At 45.9% G+C, this 17,807-nt stretch overlaps 1 protein-coding gene across 1 annotated transcript in view; it reads right to left on the bottom strand.

Annotated features, from left to right (window-relative positions):
- BLVRA (biliverdin reductase A) overlaps positions 1-17,807 on the bottom strand; it is a 59,998-nt gene that overhangs the window by 20,677 nt on the left and 21,514 nt on the right. The window contains exon 3 of the mRNA XM_079710970.1: positions 2,294-2,415. Coding sequence (XP_079567096.1) covers positions 2,294-2,415 — 122 coding nt within the window. The remainder of the gene's footprint in view (positions 1-2,293; positions 2,416-17,807) is intronic.

The raw sequence follows: 17,807 nt of genomic DNA, 5'->3' as shown, positions 1-17,807 counted from the left end.
AGCCGAGCTGACAAAACCCTGAGAGGCAGGGGCTCCATGGCTAACCAGCAGCAGAGGCAGGACAGGAGCTGAGCCTCCCGGCTCCTACACATCCAGAAGGACCCCCACCTCAGGAGAGCTGGGAGCCCTGGCTGTCTGCGCACCGTCCCAGAGCAGAGGCTGGAGAGTAGCAGTCCTCCAACGGCGGCTGCCACCGAGGAGATGGGGCAGCTGGCGGGAGGCTCGGGCCAGCTCAGAGCCCCACCCGAGCAGCAGCCAGAGAGCCCCTGGGGAAGTGTGGCTGCGGAAGGACATGACGGCGGGTTTCTTCCTGTGGGGACCACCGACCTACATGGCTCGGTCTGACCAGTGCTTCCCGCTTGTCTCCTGTGTGCCCTCCCTGTAGGGAGTATGTGGGGAACGGACTAGAGTCCTCCGCTTCCAGTGAGCTCAGTCAGCTAGAGGGAGGGAGACACGTACACACCTATAACAACAACACAAGAGTAACAGGAGGAATGCCGTGCCGGGGGCACAGGTGAAGAGTCAAGGAAGGCAAGGAACCCCAAGTTTCAGGGTTTCAGGAGAGGCTTCCTGGGGAGGTGACAGGACTTAGCAGGTAGGTCGCGAGGAACAGGGCACGTGAGAAGGGGACAGCGTAGTAACAGCAGGGCTGCGGTAAAGCCGGGATGGAGGGGAGCTGGCCGTCCTCCCGAGGGACCTGGGTAGGTCCGGCATTCCCGCTGCAGCAGTCACGGCGCCAGCTGCCGAGGGCGGGGCTGCAGGGGGGGCGGAGGTCCCATTTCAGCCCGGAGCCCAGGCCGTGCACGATCCCAGCCGCAGGCGCGGGAGCAGCAGGAGAACGGTGCCGGCTAATCGCAATGTCAAGCCTCCCGTTTGTGCTGCTCCCTTAGAATCTTTTTTTAAAGATTAATTAATTAATTAACAATTTATTTGGCTGCGTTGGGTCTTCGTTGCTGCACGCGGGCTTCCTCTAGTTGCAGCGAGCAGGGGCTACTCTTTGTTGCGGTGCGCGAGCTTCCCACTGCGGTGGCTTCTTTTGCTGCAGAGCACAGGCTCTAAGTGCACAGGCTCAGTAGTGGTGGCACACGGGCTTAGTTGCTCTGCGGCATGTGGGATCTTCGCGGACCAGGCCTCAAACCCATGTCCCCTGCATTGGCAGGCGGATTCTTAATCACTGTGCCACCAGAGAAGCTCTCCCTTAGAATCTTACTGGGAGGGGAAGACTGACCGAGGGCAGATTCCCAGCACTTCTGGGTGTCGCCACTTTAAATCCTTAAGGAAGGGCCAGGTTTCGAGACAGGCAAATTGGAAGAAAGCAGGTCCCATAAATTAAAATTTGAAAGAACTTCCACGTGGACCGTCAGGATAGTTACTTATGCTCTGTTTACGTATTGATATTTAGTTGATTTCTCTAAAGCATTAGGAAGCAGACACGTGCCTGACTTGCTCTCTGCCGTATCACCTGCCGACACAGGGCCTACCTCTAGTTCCCAATGACTACTGATAAATGATGTTACAGGGCGTTAGTCTGGTGAATGGTGTGTAAGTGAGGAAGTGGTCGGGGTGGAGGAAGGAGCTGAGGGTGAGGCAGGGAAGAAGAAACGTGCTGAAAAGTTCGGTTTTGAGTTACAGGAGATAAATGATACTCCTTAAAAGCGGGGCTCAGAATTATCAAAGGGGAAAAGAACACATGGTGTTTAAAAGATGGGCTTTGGAATCAGACAGACCTGTGCTGACATCTAGTTCTTAGATTTTTCCAGCTGTGTGACCTCAGGCAAATTACTTAACCTCTCTGTGGCTCAGATTCTTTATCTGTCAGGTGGGTTGACATCTACGTCAAATAGTTGGTCAGGCTCGGAAAGCCCAGGGCCCTGCATGGATGGCTGTCATGGTAACTGATGTGACAGTTACATGGTAACTGATGTATCACACCTAAAGCCTTCATTCAGGACAACCCACATGTGCTCACTGTGCCCCTTCAGTAACCGTCAGGCCCTGTGCTCATCTTCCCTACCTCTGACGGCAGTCCCCTCGACGGAGGAGCTGAGGGTGGTCATGCTCATTATTCGGGTACGCTGGGCTGACTCACTGTACATCCCAGCTGCAGGTCTAGTTACTCTTCAGTTCCCAGACCCGTCCAAACTTGTGATCTTGTGGGGCTGACCCTGCATGGTTCCCTGGAACGACCCTGGAGCTGGCTCGCTCTCTCCTGGGTCTGGAGGAGCTGCGTGGCCCAAGGCCTAACCCATCTCACCGGGCTTCCCGTGAATTACAAGGCACAAAGCAAAGCCACCTGGACACGAAGCCAATCAGGTTCAGGTACGCCGAGGAAGCGTGTGGATTCCGCAAGTCCCGGATCCGCACGGAGCCAGCTCTGCCGATGCCAACCACCACCACGCCAAACTTCCTCTCGGGCTGAAACACAAAGGATCATGGAGTTTAAAAACAGTCCAGGGCTTCCCTGGTGGCGCAGTGGTTGAGAGTCCGCCTGCCGATGCGAGGGACACGGGTTCGTGCCCCGGTCCGGGAGGATCCCACATGCCGCGGAGCGGCTGGGCCCGTGAGCCGTGGCTGCTGAGCCTGTGCGTCCGGAGCCTGTGCTCCGCAACGGGAGAGGCCACAACAGTGAGAGGCCCGCGTACCGCAAAAAAAAAAAACAGTCCAGGCGTCTAGCAAGGCGCAGCAAAACAAAGACATGTGGGCAGGACCAGTCAGGGTCCAGACAAGCAAGCAAGGAGCCAACCCAGAACACACAGGAAGCCGCAGCAGGTAAGGGGGGGATGAGACACTCCCTGAAACGTGGGCTCGGAGAGAAGTCAGTTCCCCCCAGAACATTTCTGTGGGTGCTCTGACCTGTGTCATCCACGGAAAAGCCTCTCCACTTCTACTGCCACCTCCCCCAGGATGAGAGATCTTCCTCTTTAAGCCATACCCAGTCCTAGCCTGGCACCGCTGTCCTCCCCAAATACCTCCTCCTGTGGACGTGCGAATCTGATACAGCAGGGAGTCATTCAGAGGCCACAGCTGCTCAGTGAGATGTGGGCAGACAGGGCCCATGGGTACCGGCCACAGTCACCTTACTCAGACTCCTCACCATGGCTTTCTGGGTTCCAATCCATGTCACTCCCACCCTACTGTGGCAGCTTACTCATTATTCAGGTACACTGCTGGAGGCTGGATGCGTATAGTATTACAATGAAAAATCAAGTCGACGTTTTCAAGTTATACAGCAACTCACTATAATCCAAACTGATAAAAATGATCTCTACACATCCCTCAAACCCAGTTCTTCTTGGATGTCTCCAAGCATAGAAACTCCAATGTCTCCCTAGCCGCTAGCATCTAGCCCCTCTCTTTCACCTTTGTCATCTGGGTGTCACCATTTCCCAATGAGTCCACCCCTCTTCCTGCGTCCACTGCTCTAGTCTTGGCCCAGGACTTGTTTGCCTCCTGCCTGATGACGTGACAAATCACCACCTGGTCTCACCCTTCCCATGTGTGGTCCCCAGGCCTGCCAGAGGAGATGCTTCAGATGAAAACTAAGTCCCCTCCCCTGATTAAAGCCCTTCATTTTCCCAGCTGTTACAGACTGAATGATTATGTCCCCCCCCAGAAGTGGGAACCCTGTCCCCCAATATAATGGTAGTAGGAGATAGGGCTTTTGGGAGGTAATTAGGATGAGATGAAGTCATGAGGGTGGAGCCTGCATGAATGGGGTTGGTGCCCTTCTAAGAGTCACGAGAGAGCATGCCTCCTCCTCTCCCTGCTCTCCGCTCACGTGAGGACAGGATGAGGAGTCGGTAGTCTGCAGCCCAGAAGGGTACCCCTCCCGCCAGATCTCAGCCTGATCTCAGGCTTCCAGACCCCGAACTGCGAGAGAGAAATTTCTGTGGTACTTTATTACAGCAGCCCAAACTGTAAGACAGTTTGTAGGATACCAACTAAAGGGAAAAAAAAAAAAATCCAAGTCCACGTTCTTTACCAAACACATAAGGCCTTTCACAACTCAGCTCCAGCCTGCTTCTCCAGCAATGCCTTCTGGTCAACTCCCCCACTGTGTAACTTTAGGCTTCTGACCTTCCAAACAATTTCAAAGTACGCAGAACACACACGACTGTTTGCTCCCTCTAAGTCTTTGCAAATCCTGTTCCCCTTGCCTGGAACGAGCTTCTCCCCACTGTCCACAGGGTGGATGTCCACACCTTCAAAGCTTTTAAGACTTGGGCATCTTACACTCTATGAAGCTTTTCCTGATACTATCAGTTAGATTTTTTTTTTTTGCATATAATAAAACCCACCCATTTTAGTGTACAGTTCTATGAGTTTTGACCAACATAAACTCATATACCTACCATAGTCAAGATATAGAACAAATGAACTTATTTACAAAACAGAAGTAGGGTCACAGATGTAGAAAAAAGATTTATGGTTACCAGGGGATAAGGGTGGGGAAGGATAAACTGGGAGACTGGGATTGACATATACACACTACTATATATAAGATAGATAACTAATAAGAACCTGCTGTATAGCACAGGGAACTCTACTCAATACTCTATAATGGCCTATATGGGAAAAGAATCTAAATAAAAAAAAGAGTGGATACATGCATATGTATAACTGATTCACTTTGCTGTACACCTGAAACTAAAACAACATTGTAAATCAACTATACTCCAATTAAAAAAAAAAAAGGGGGGGGCTTCCCTGGTGGCACAGTGGTTGAGTCTGCCTGCCAATGCAGGGGACACGGGTTCGTGCCCCGGTCTGGGAGGATCCCACATGCCGCGGAGCGGCTAGGCCCTTGAGCCATGGCCGCTAAGCCTGCGCGTCCGGAGCCTGTGCTCCGCAATGGGAGAGGCCACAACAGTGAGAGGCCCGCGTACCACAAAAAAAAAAAAAAAAAAAAGTATACAGTACAGTTCCATCACCCCCTCCAAAATTACCTGTGCCCCTTTGTAGCCAACCCCTACCCAACCCCAGGCAACCACTGATTTGTTTACCATCCCAATAGTTTTGCCTTTTCTAGAATGTCATATAAATGAAATCATACGATATGTAGTCTTTTGAGTCTATCTTCTGCCTAGCACAATGCATTTTTCACCTATGTTGTTGCATGTATCAATCATTTCTTTCTTTTTATTACTAAGTACTAGTCATAATGGCTTGTTTATCCATTTCACAGTTGAAGAACATTTCTGATGCTTCCAGTTCAAATGAATTCATAATTCAACTATGAATAAAGCTGCTATAGATAGTCATGTCCTACTTTTTGTGTCAGCACAGTTCTCAAACTTGGGTAAATGCCTGGGTATGAGTTTGCTGTGTCATATGGCAAGTGTAGGCTTAACTTTATGAGAAACTGCCAAACTGAGTTTTTCCAAAGTGTACCTTTACATCTATACTGTTTTGCATTCTCGCCACTGATGTCTGAGAGGTCCAGCTGTTCAGAATTCTCACCAGCACCTGGTATTATCAGGTTTTCTCCTCTTTTTGTTTTAGCCATTAATTATAACAAGTGTGTTGTGGTCTCTCACTGAGGTTTCTATTTGCATTTCCCTAATGACTAGTGATGTTGAGCACTGTTTCGTGTGCTTATTTGCCGTCTATAAATCTTTGCTGGTAAAGTGTCTGTTCAAATCTTCTGCCACTTTTAATTGGGTTGTTTATTTTCTTATTGTTGAGTTTTGAGTTCTTTATATATTTTTGATACAATTCATTTGTCAGATACGTAATTTGCAAACAACTTTTCCTAGTCTGTAGTTTGTCTTTTCATTTTCTTAAGAGTGACTTTTTAGGAGCTAAAGTTCTTAATTTTGATGAAGTCAACTTATCAAAAAAAATTTTTAATGGATCATTCTTCTGGCTACTCCAATGTCACAAACATTTTCTTCTATGTTTTCTTTTAGACATTTTATAGTTTAAGATTCACAGTTTTAGCTTACTTTAGTTTTAGTTATCTTTTGTTTTTTTTTTTGGTCTTGTTGGGTTTTCATTGCTGCACACGGGCTTTCTCTAGTTGCGGCGAGCGGGGGCTACTCTTCGTTGCGGTGCGTGGGCTTCTCACTGTGGTGGCTTCTCTTGTTGCGGAGCACGGGCTCTAGGCACGTGGGCTTCAGTAGTTGCAGCACGTGGGCTCAGCAGTTGTGGCATGCAGGCTTTAGAGTATGCGGGCTTCAGTAGTTGCGGTGCAAGGGCTCAGTAGTTACGGTATGTGGGCTCTAGGGCACGCGGGCTTTGGTAGCTGTGGCTCGTGGGCTCTAGAGTGCAGGCTCAGTAGTTGTGGCACATGGGCTTTGTTGCTCCGCAGCATGTGGGATCTTCCCAGACCAGGGGTTGAACCCATGTCCCCTGCATTGGCAGGCGGATTCTTAACCACTGCGCCACCAAGGAAGTCCTTAGTTACTTTTATAGTTTATGTTCTGAATTAATTTTTCCACATGGAGTAAGGTAAGAATCAGTTTAAGAAATTTTTTTAGAGCAGAGAGGCAGCTTCTAGTATATGTATTCATTCCACAGGCTGTATCAACTATCTACAACTAGGCAGGGCTATGCCAGACCTGTATTTAAATGTACCAGGACTTTAAACCCAGCTCATGTGCCTTCATCTCTGGAAGCCATCAAGGTTCATTTTTTTTTTTTTGCATATGATATCCAACTGTTCCAATATGATTTAATGAGAAATACCATCCTTTTTCTATTGAAATGCCTTTGTACCTTTGTACAAAAGGAAACTGTCTTGACCACTATAGTTTTATGGTAAGTATGGAGTCCATTACTGTGAATCCACCAACTTTTTCTTTTCCAAAATTATAGTTCTCCTGCCTTTACATATAAATTTTAGACTCAGCTTTGTAATAAAATAAAATGAAAAAATAAAAATTCCTGCCAGGATTCTGAATGGGATTATGTTGAATATATGGATCAGTTTGAGCAAAAACCCAACATTTTCACAATAATGAATCTTCTAATCCATGAACGTGGTACATATCCCCATTTATTTAGGTCTCTGATTTCTTTCATTCTGTCATTTTCAGTATATGGATTTAGCACATATTTTGTTAGATTTATACTTGTTTTTTTAATGATTTTTAGTGCTATTATATAAATAGTATTTTTTTAACCTTCCATTTCCAATTGTTCATTGTGAGTATATAGACATACAGTTGATTTCTGTATACTGACTTGGCATCTTGTAACCTTGCTGAACTCACTTATTACTTCTAGCAGCTTTTTTGTAGATTCCATTAGATTTCCGCATAGACCACAGAGTCAGATGTGAACAGAGTCGGTTTTACTTCTTCCTTTCCAATCTGTATGTGTTTTATTCATTTTTCTTGCCTGATTGCACTGGGTGGGACTCCAGTATGATTTTTTTTTTTTTTTTTTTTTTTTTTTTTTTGCTGTACGTGGGCCTCTCACTGTTGTGGCGTCTCCTGTTGCGGAGCACAGGCTCCGGACGCGCAGGCTCAGCGGCCATGGCTTACGGGCCCAGCCGCTTCGCGGCATGTGGGATCTTCCCAGACTGGGGCACGAACGCACGTCCCCTGCATCGGCAGGCGGACTCTCAACCACTGCGCCACCAGGGAGGCCCTCCAGTATGATTTTGAATAGAGTAGCAAGAGCAGACATTCTTGCTCACGTTTTAATCTTAGAGGACAGCATTTGGTCTTTTCACCAAGAAGAATTATCTTAGCTGTAGAATTTTTTGTAGATACCCTTTATCAGGATGTGGATATTTCCTTTTATTCATATTTTGCTTACATTTTTAAATCCATAAATGGTCTAATTTTGTCAAGTGCCTTTTCTATGTCTATTGAGATGATTTTGTGATTTTTTTCTTCTTCAAGTCTGTTGATATAGTGACACCTTTCCCAGGATAACCCTCACTTGGTCATAATGTATTATCCTTTATATATATTGTTGATTCTATTTGCTAAAATCTTATTAAAAATGTTTGCATCTGGGGCTTCCCTGGTGGCGCAGTGGTTGAGAGTCCGCCTGCCGATGCAGGGGCATGGGTTCATGCCCCAGTCCGGGAAGATCCCACATGCCGTGGAGCGGCTGGGCCCGTGGGTCATGGCTGCTGAGCCTGCGCGTCTGGAGCCTGTGCTCCGCAACAGGAGAGGCCACAATAGTGAGAGACCCATGTACCGCAAAAAAAAAAAAAAAAAAAAAAAAAAAAAAAAGTTTGCATCTGTGTTCATGAGAGTTACTGGTCTGTAATTCTCTTTTCTTGTAATGCCAAATTATTTCTAGTATTTCTGATTCTATAAAAGTATTCCCTTTTTACTGCCTGTATAAAACATTTTATATCACTGTTAATTCTACTAAAGAACTGCTTTTTCTTTATGGTATGAATTCCAACTGATGGAATACATGCCCTTAAAATAGGTTTCCTTTATCCAATAAAATTAAGATTACTGATAAGTTTCTTGGCTCTAGGGCTGGGCCAGTTGCTACTAGCACATTTTAGGTAAATAACATTCTTTACTAAACACTGTGAGATCATTCATTTGAAACTTTCAGAATAATTCACAGAAAATAGATAATATATTAAATTACACACTGAATGGTCAATCTACAACTATAGAAATTTATATATGAAGCAGCTCTTTAAAGAAATAAGACCCACAAATATGTCTGTCTTGGGATAATATACATAATTGAAATGAATAAAATCTGGAAGACCAATATTGTAACACTATGTTCTGTTAGTCTTTTTTAAAAAAATCATACAATTAGTAATCCATTTGTGCTTACAATATTCATATGTATGAGCTTAAAGGAAAAAAAATCTCACAATAATAAAAAGGTTTCATACTCATATATACTTTTAAATTTCACTACTGTTTAAACATTTTCCTGAAGTCAAACCCTCCTTTCCAGCTGGCATGGTTTTTCAAGCCTAACTCTTGACAGGGGGTGGCCCTCTGGCATTAGTGAAGTAAAGAAGGTGGTGATAAGATCAAGCTGAAACCATTAATCCAGGTCTTTGAGTTGCACTGGCTCCTTCACCTGCACCTTCCCCACTCCCACCCTCATCGCCAAGCCCATCATCCATAAAATGACCCACATCTTCAAGTTTTAGATTGTTTGTTTCCCATCACCCTTAACTTGGCACTATTTTAGGGAGCCTGCGGCTGACCTCCTCATGCCTAACAGGAAATCATCCAACTTGCTGTACATCAAGCAGTGGCATGGCTTCCATTACCATGTAAATTGACTAAAGGAAGAAAAGAAATACACAATGCTAAAGAGAACTGCAGCTTGTGAGGACATGTACATCCAATCCAGCCAGCCTCAAAGTGACATCTTCTTTGTTTAGCATTCTCATTCATGGGTTAGCTTTCTTGGACCACTGAGTTTGGAGCCGGTGGCGATTCTTCTCCAGGAACATGTGCCAATGTAGAGGCTGTGAAGCAGTAGTTTGGGCTGGGTTGGCGTTTGATGTGGCCTGGGCTGAAACGGCAGCTTGACACTGTACAAAATATCACATATTACTAATGAGCATACAAATGTTTGCCACCATAGTATCTGCAATGGACTAAAAGCAAGATACACTGGCAATCTAGCTGGAACAGCCTGCTCGAGAAACTGGTTGTCTACGTTTCTTTGTATTACGTGTGGAAACAGATAACTATATGGGAATCCATCTGTGCTTGTGGAAGCGTGTGTTGTCTCAGTCTTTCTGAGGAAGAACTGGCAGCTCTAGACACGATTTGACTGGATGATGGGGTGGCTGATCTTGAATCATTTGGACTAGAATTGCTGCTGGATGCTGGCGTTTCCTGGCTTTCTCTGTTGGCACTGGGTTTGGAGTACTGGGATGAGTTCACGAAAAATACACAAATGATAAACCATATGACACTCATTTTGTTTTCTGATCATCTTTCGGTGGCAAATGATCAGGAAGGCGTCTGCCCAAGCAGAGCATTCTGATCCTTTGTCAAATTTATTATCTCACAGTTTCTGAGGGTCTGGAATCTGAATGTGGCTTAACGGAGTCCTCTGCCCAGGGTCTTACTAGGCTGCAGTCAGGAGCTGGCAGGTTACGTTCCCATCCAGAGCCCAGGGTTCTCTTCCAAGCTCATGTGGTTGTCAGCAGAATTCAGTTCCTTATGGTTGTGGGATGGAGAGCTCTTAGAAGCCACCTGAAGTTCCTGACAAATGCCTCTCTATATAAGCAGTTCACATCATAGCAGCCTGCTTCTTCAATCCAGAATTCCTCTCTGTGGAAAGGTTTCAATGACAGAGACTATTTATTGAATAGGTATAGTTGGAATATATATACATTCAGGTTGCCACTTCTTTTTCAAAGTGCTTAGGAAGTCTGAGTCTTTCAAGGAATATGCCCATTTCATCTAAATTACTCTTTCCTAGCCATAAAGGTATTCACAGTACTCTCTTATTATTCTTTAACTCTCTGTAGAATCTGCAGTAATGTCCTCTCTCTCATTTCTGATATTGGTAATTTGTGTCTTCTCTCTCTTTTTCCTGAGCAGCCTGGCTAGAGTTTTGTCAATTCTAATAATCTCAAAAAACCCCCAAAAGACTATCTTTACGTTTCACCGATTTTCTTGATTGTTTTTTGTTTCCTTATTGCATTGATTTCTGCTCTTATCCTTATTACTTCAAATTTTCTGCTTATTTTGGGTTTAATATGCTCTTTTAAAAAAAACTCTGAGGTTGGGAATTTAAGTTATTCATTCAAAAACTTTCTTCTTTTCAAAAACAGACATTTAGTGCTATAAATTTCCCTGTGATGGCAGTGCTTTAGCTGCACCCCACAAACTGGGAAATGTCATGATTTCATTTTCATTCAGTTAACGATACTGTCTAATTTCCCTTGTGATTAACTCTTTGGTCAATGGATTATTTAGAAGTATGTTATTTAGTTCCAGATATTTAGGGATTTTCCAGATATTTTTCTACTACAGGTTTCTCATTTAATTCCAGAGAAATATGAGTCAGAGAACATCCTTTAAATGATTTGAACCCTTAAATTTTTAAAAACATGTTTTATGATCCAGAATATGGTCTATCTTGGTAAATGTTTTGAGCACACTTAAAAAGAATGTGTATTCTACTGTTGCTGGCTGGACTGTTCCATAGGTCTGTTAGATCAAGTTGGTAGATAATGTTATTCAAGTCTTCTATATACTTACTGATTTTCTGTCTACTTGTTCTATCAATCATTAATAGGTACTAGAATCTCTGAATATAATTGTAGATTTGTGTATTTCTCTTTACTGTTCTATCACTTTCTGACTGATGTATTTCAAAGCTCTACTATCAGGAATATAAATTTTTAGGGTGGTTATGGTGTCTTGATGAATTAACCACTTTATCATTCTGAAATGACCATTTTTATTCCTGGTAGTATTTTTTGCCCTGAAATTTATTTTATCATCAAAGTAGATATCATCAATCTACTCCCAGTTTCCGCTGATTTGTGTTAGCATAGTACATTTTTTTCCAACCCCTCACTTTTAACCAATGTGTGCTTTCATATCTAAAGTGAGTTTCCTGTAGGCAGCATATTGTCAGGTCTCGCTTTTTATTCAGTCTAACAATCTCTGCCTTTCAGTGAAGTGTTTAAACAATTTACCCTATGATTACGGATATGGTTGGGTTCCAATCTACTGTCTTGTTGTCTTATATCTGTCCAATCTGTGCTTCTTTCCCTCTACTTCTGACTTCTTTTCAGATGAATAAAGTATTTCTAATGATTCCATTTAATCTCACCCGGTGGCTAGTAGCTGTAACGATTTTAGTGGTTTATTAAGGCCTTTATATGATACATATTTTACTTAGCACAGCCTGCCTTAAGGTAACATCGTACCATTTCACACATGAGAACCTTCCAGCAGTTACTTCCACCTCCTCTCTCCCAGACTTTGTACTACTGTTGTTCCACAACTTACTCATAAACCCCTCAAGGTACCAGTCAGGATTCAGTCTGGAAAAGAGAAACCATTCAATGTGTTCTAAGCACAGAGTTTTAACACGGGGAATTAGAGGCTTATATCAGCGGTCCCCAACCTTTTTGGCACCAGGGACCGGTTTCATGGAAGACAATTTTTCCAAGGACGGTGGGTGGGAGTGGTTCAGGCAGTAATGCAAGTGATGGGGAGCGATGGGGAGAGATGGGGAGTGATGGGGGAGTGATGGGGAGCGATGGGGGAGTGATGAGGAAGCAATGGGGAGCGATGGGGAGCGATGGGGGAGCGATGGGGAGCGACGGGGAGCGATGGGGGAGCGACGGGGAGCGACGGGGGGCGATGGGGGAGCTGGGGAGTGATGGGGGAGCGATGGGGAGCGATGGGGAGCGATGGGGAGTGATGGGGGAGCGACGGGGGGCGATGGGGAGCGATGGGGGAGCGACGGGGAGCGATGGGGGAGCGATGGGGGAGCGACGGGGAGCGATGGGGGAGCGATTGGGAGTGATGGGGGAGCGACTGGGAGTGATGGGGGAGCGACGGGGAGGGACGGGGAGCGATGGGGGAGCTGGGGAGTGATGGGGGAGCGACGGGGAGCGATGGGGAGCGATGGGGAGCGATGGGGGAGTGATGGGGGAGCGACGGGGAGCGATGGGGAGCGATGGGGAGCGATGGGGAGTGATGGGGGAGCGATGGGGAGTGATGGGGGAGCGATGGGGAGTGATGGGGGAGCGACGGGGAGCGACGGGGAGCGATGGGGAGCGATGGGGGAGCGACAGGGAGCGACGGGGAGCGATGGGGGAGCTGGGGAGTGATGGGGGAGCGACGGGGAGCGACGGGGAGCGACGGGGAGCGACGGGGAGCGACGGGGAGCGATGGGGGAGCGACGGGGAGCGACGGGGGAGCGATGGGGGAGCGATGGGGGAGCGACGGGGAGCGACGGGGAGCGATGGGGGAGCGACGGGGAGCGACGGGGAGCGACGGGGAGCGATGGGGGAGCGACGGGGAGTGATGGGGGAGCGACGGGGAGCGATGGGGGAGCGACGGGGAGCGACGGGGAGCGACGGGGAGCGATGGGGGAGCGATGGGGAGTGATGGGGGAGCGACGGGGAGCGACGGGGAGCGATGGGGAGCGATGGGGGAGCGATGGGGGAGCGATGGGGAGCGATGGGGGAGCGACGGGGAGCGACGGGGAGCGACGGGGAGCGATGGGGGAGCGATGGGGGAGCGACGGGGAGCGATGGGGAGCGATGGGGGAGCGATGGGGAGCGACGGGGAGCGATGGGGGAGCGATTGGGGGTGATGGGGGAGCGACTGGGAGTGATGGGGGAGCGATGGGGAGCGATGGGGAGCAGCAGATGAAGCTTCACTCACTCGTCCGCCCGCCACTCACCTCCTGCTGTGCTGCCCGGTTCCTAACAGGCCGTGGACCAGTACTGGTCTGTGGCCCCGGGGTTGGGGACCCCTGGGTTACATGACCATTGCCACCACTGGGGAGCTAAAGCCAGAGAAGCCATCACTGACCATCTCCCTGCTGTACTGAAGCAAGTGATTCTCAAGAGCTTGCCTGGATGCCAAGACCTCGGGGAAAGCATCTGCAGCCTTTTTCAGCCTGCAGCTGGGAAGAAGCAACTGTGCTCTCTCAATAACAGTCTCTCTTTCTTCAGCCTTCCAAATCTCCCAAGACTGCTTTTAACTGGCCAACTTCACACATGAAATGCACCAGTGGGCAATGCAGTTCCAGGCTTGTCTTCCTTGAGTCAGGGAGAGTGTAGGAAAGAGAGGCCACAATGCCCAACTGACAACAGGCAATTTAGCCCAGTTAGTACCTTCTGGGTTACAAGTTTACCCTCTTAGTTTTAATTGTTGACAGTCTCATATACAAAAAGCAGAAAGATAGTCTTTAGAGAAATCTGTACTGTAACAGCCAAAACACACACACCTGATCAAATATTTGTTTCTTCTTTCACCCAGAAAAGGAAACAAGCAATCTCCTTATGAGGCTGAGTATTTACAGCCTTCCTAAGATTAACTACTAAATTACTACATTCCAGAAAATAACCAGGAACATAAGTTTCTATTAGCTTTAAATGAGCCATGAGGTTAAGAAACAGCTTCATTATCTGTAAGAAGCCAAGTTACTTTTTCTATTTTAGTAATTAACAATACACACAAACGTGTACAAAACCTGGCTGGCATGGTGTCAGACTGAAAGTGCTTCTGAGTTTGGTTTAGACAACATTCTTTGCAAAACTGACACAAAGGGACAAGATATGGGTGAAAATGCTGACATATCAACAGTTGAGTTCCTCTGTGGGAAAGAACTTTGTTTTTGAGAAAAATGACTTTGCTAGACCATTTTACTCATTTGACGTGAGGCTTCTTCGAGGCATGTTCTGAAAGGGAACTGCAGATCAAAGAGGTGAGGGCTTCTGGTTTCCCACTGCACATGGAAGGAGCTTGGAAGTTGCTACTCGATCCTGATAATGAATAAACAGCTAAACAGACTGGAAAACTAACTAAAACTAAGCCTTCCAGGATCCGTAAGAGAGGTGAGGACACAAGGCAAACCACTGCCCCCAAGACTGGAGAGACAGAGGCACTAATGAAGAGAATAACTTAGCGGAGCAGAGGTTCAAGAGGAGAAGCCACCACAGGAACCAGACGCCAGAACCAGCAGGAAAGCCTGAACTGTCATGGATGAGTCGCTGGGGCCTCAGGGTGGACAACTTGGAGACCTAAAAACTCCAGGGGGACCCAGTCACAGGGAGACCCTCTCAATTTTGTGAGATTGACCTCCAAGAGCTTGACCAGGTTTCCACAGTAAATACTTTTCCCCTTGTGCTTCCAGCAGGAGTGGGAGAGAAAGCACCACTCTGAAATACACCAGAGCGTGCTGTTCTTCCTAATGAGGCCTGCCCTCACAGGAAACTAGCTAACCAGACCCTAACTTGCTGGGGAATGATCAGAGCCTAACTGACTGCAGGGAAGGGAAAAACAGTTGACCCTTGAGCAACATGCATTTGAACAGTGCAGGTCCACGTACACATGGATTTTTTTTTAAAGTAAATATTACAGTACTACACAGTTGTGGCTGGTTGAATCTGTGGATGCAGAACTGTGGATGTGGAGGGACCATGTATATGGAGGGCCGACTGTAAGTTACAGGCAGATTTTCAACTGCACAGAGGGTCAGCATCTCTAACCCCGGTGATGTGTGAGGGTCCACTGTACAAAACTCCAGACTACTCTAGAATTCCATCTGGGAGAAGGGAAACACCCAACTCTAGCCCACTCTAGTCATACTCTCCCACCTAAGAGGGGAAGAAGAAAAAAACAACTGAGAAATACTTGTGTGGTTCGCAGTCCAGAGGCACAGGATCACTAAAAGACTGAGACCTGATCACGGGACCGGAGAATGCTTCCCCTCCCCCTATATCTCACCACCATATGACTAAAGGCCCATTTACAGCAGCTCCTTTTACATGATACATCATGTCTGGCGATCAAGAAAAAAATGACAAGCCATAGCAAAAGACAAAAACCACAACTTGAAGAGACACAGAGCAGCATCAGGACCGACATAACAGGAGTGTTGGAATTACCAGACTGGGAATCTAAAACAACTATGATTACTATGCTAAGGGTCTAATGGATAAAGCAGACAACACACAAGAACAGATGGGCAATGTAAGCAGAGAGACGGAAATTCTAAGATAGAATGAAGAAGAGATGCTAGAGATCAAACACAATGTAACAGAAACAAAGAATGCCTTTTATGGGCTTATTAGGAGACTAGACATGGCTGAGGAAAGAATCTCTGAAACTGAGGATATCTCAGTAGTAACCCCGCCAAACTGAAGAGCAAAGAGAACAGAGACTGAATAAATGAAGCAAATATCCAAGGACTGTGGGACAACTACAAATGGTGTAACATACATGTAACGGGAACACCAGAAAGAGAAGGAAGAGAGAAAAGAACACAAGAGATACTTGAAAAAGTAATGACTAAGAATTTCCCCAAATTAATGTCAGACACCAAACCAACCACAGGTCCAGGAAGTTCAGAGAACACCAAACAGGATAAATACCCCCCCACCCCTGCAAAATGATGTTAGGCATATCATTTTCAAATTACAGAAAAGCAAAGATAAAGAAAAAAATCCTGAAAGAAGCCAGAGAGACGGGACTTCCCTGGTGGTCCAGTGTTGAAGACTCCGTGCTCCCATTGCAGGGGGCGCAAATTTGATTAGGGAACTAGAATCCTATATGCCGCGTGACACAGCCAAAGAAAAAGAAAAAAACAAAAGCCAGAGGGAATCAACCTTACCTACAGAAGAACAAAGATAAGAATTACATCCAACTTCTCCTCAGAAACCATGCAAGCAAGAGGAGAGTGGAGTGAAATATTTAAAGTGTTGAGAGAAAAAAAAACTACCAACCTAGAATTCTGAGCCCTATGAAATTATCCTTCCAGAGTGAAGAAGAAATAAAGACTTTCTCAGACAAACAAAAATTTGAGGGAGTTTGTTGACTTCTTGTAGACAACATATAGTTAAGTCTTGTTTTTTAATCCACTCTGACAATCTTTATCTTTTAACTGACTCATTTAGACCATTAACGTTCAAGGTGATTATTGATGTAGGTGGATTAATACTTGTTACTGTTTTCTATTCATTGCCTTTGTTCTTTGGTCCTATTTTTCTCTTCCACTCTTTTTCTGCCTTTTGTGATTTAATTTGAGCATGTTCTATGATTCCATTTTCTCTTTTTTCTTAGCATATTGGTTATACTTCCTTTTTTTATTGGTTGCTCTAGGGCTTGCAGTATACATTTACAACTAATCCAAGTCCACTTTCAAATAATAACTATACCACTTTACAGATAGTGTGAGTACTGTAAAATAACACAATAATCCCATTCCTTCTTCTTGTCCTATGTATCACTGCTGTTACTCATTTCACTTATGTATAAGCATACATAAGCATATAAATACATACATAAAGTATATACATAAGCATAAATAATTGAATACTTTGTTGCTGTTATTATTTTATTGTTATTTATTTATTTATTTATATTTTATTTTTGGCTGTGTTGGGTCTTCGTTTCTGTGCGAGGGCTTTCTCTAGTTGTGGCAAGCGGGGGCCACTCTTCATCGCGGTGCGCGGGCCTCTTCACGATCGCAGCCTCTCGTTGCGGAGCACAGGCTACAGACGCGCAGGCTCAGTAGTTGTGGCTCACGGGCCTAGTTGCTCCTTGGCATGTGGGATCTTCCCAGACCAGGGCTCGAACTCGTGTCCCCTGCATTAGTAGGCAGATTCTCAACCACTGCGCCACCAGGGAAGCCCCTTTATTGTTATTTAGATCAATTAAGAATAAGAAACATAAAGTTTTTATTTTACCTTCACTTAATCCTTCTTCCTTTCTTTAGCTAGACCTGAGTTTCTGACCTGTATTATTTTTCTTCCTCTCTAAAGAAATCCTTTTAACATTTCTTGCAAGATAGGTCTACTGGCAACAAACTCAGTTAAAAGATAAAGATTGTCAGAGTGGATTAAAAAACAAGACTTAACTATATGTTGTCTACAAGAAGTCCACTTTAGATATAGACACATATAGATTAAAAGTAAATGCATGGGACTTCCCTGGTGGCACAGTGGTTAAGAATCTGCCTGCCAATGCAGGGGACACGGGTTCGAGCCCTGGTCCGGGAAGATCCCACATGCCGCGGAGCAACTAAGCCCGTGTGCCACAGCTACGGGACCTGCGCTCTAGAGCCCACAAGCCACAACTACTGAGCCCGTGTGCCACAACTACTGAAGACCGCACACCTAGAGCCCATGCTCCGCAATAAGAGAAGCC

This window comes from Hyperoodon ampullatus (assembly GCF_949752795.1).
Source record: "Hyperoodon ampullatus genome assembly, chromosome: 9".
In the NCBI taxonomy this organism is placed as follows: Eukaryota; Metazoa; Chordata; class Mammalia; order Artiodactyla; family Ziphiidae; genus Hyperoodon; species Hyperoodon ampullatus.
The sequence above is the reverse complement of the archived record's forward strand: the minus strand, read 5'-3'. Positions and strand labels throughout refer to the sequence as shown.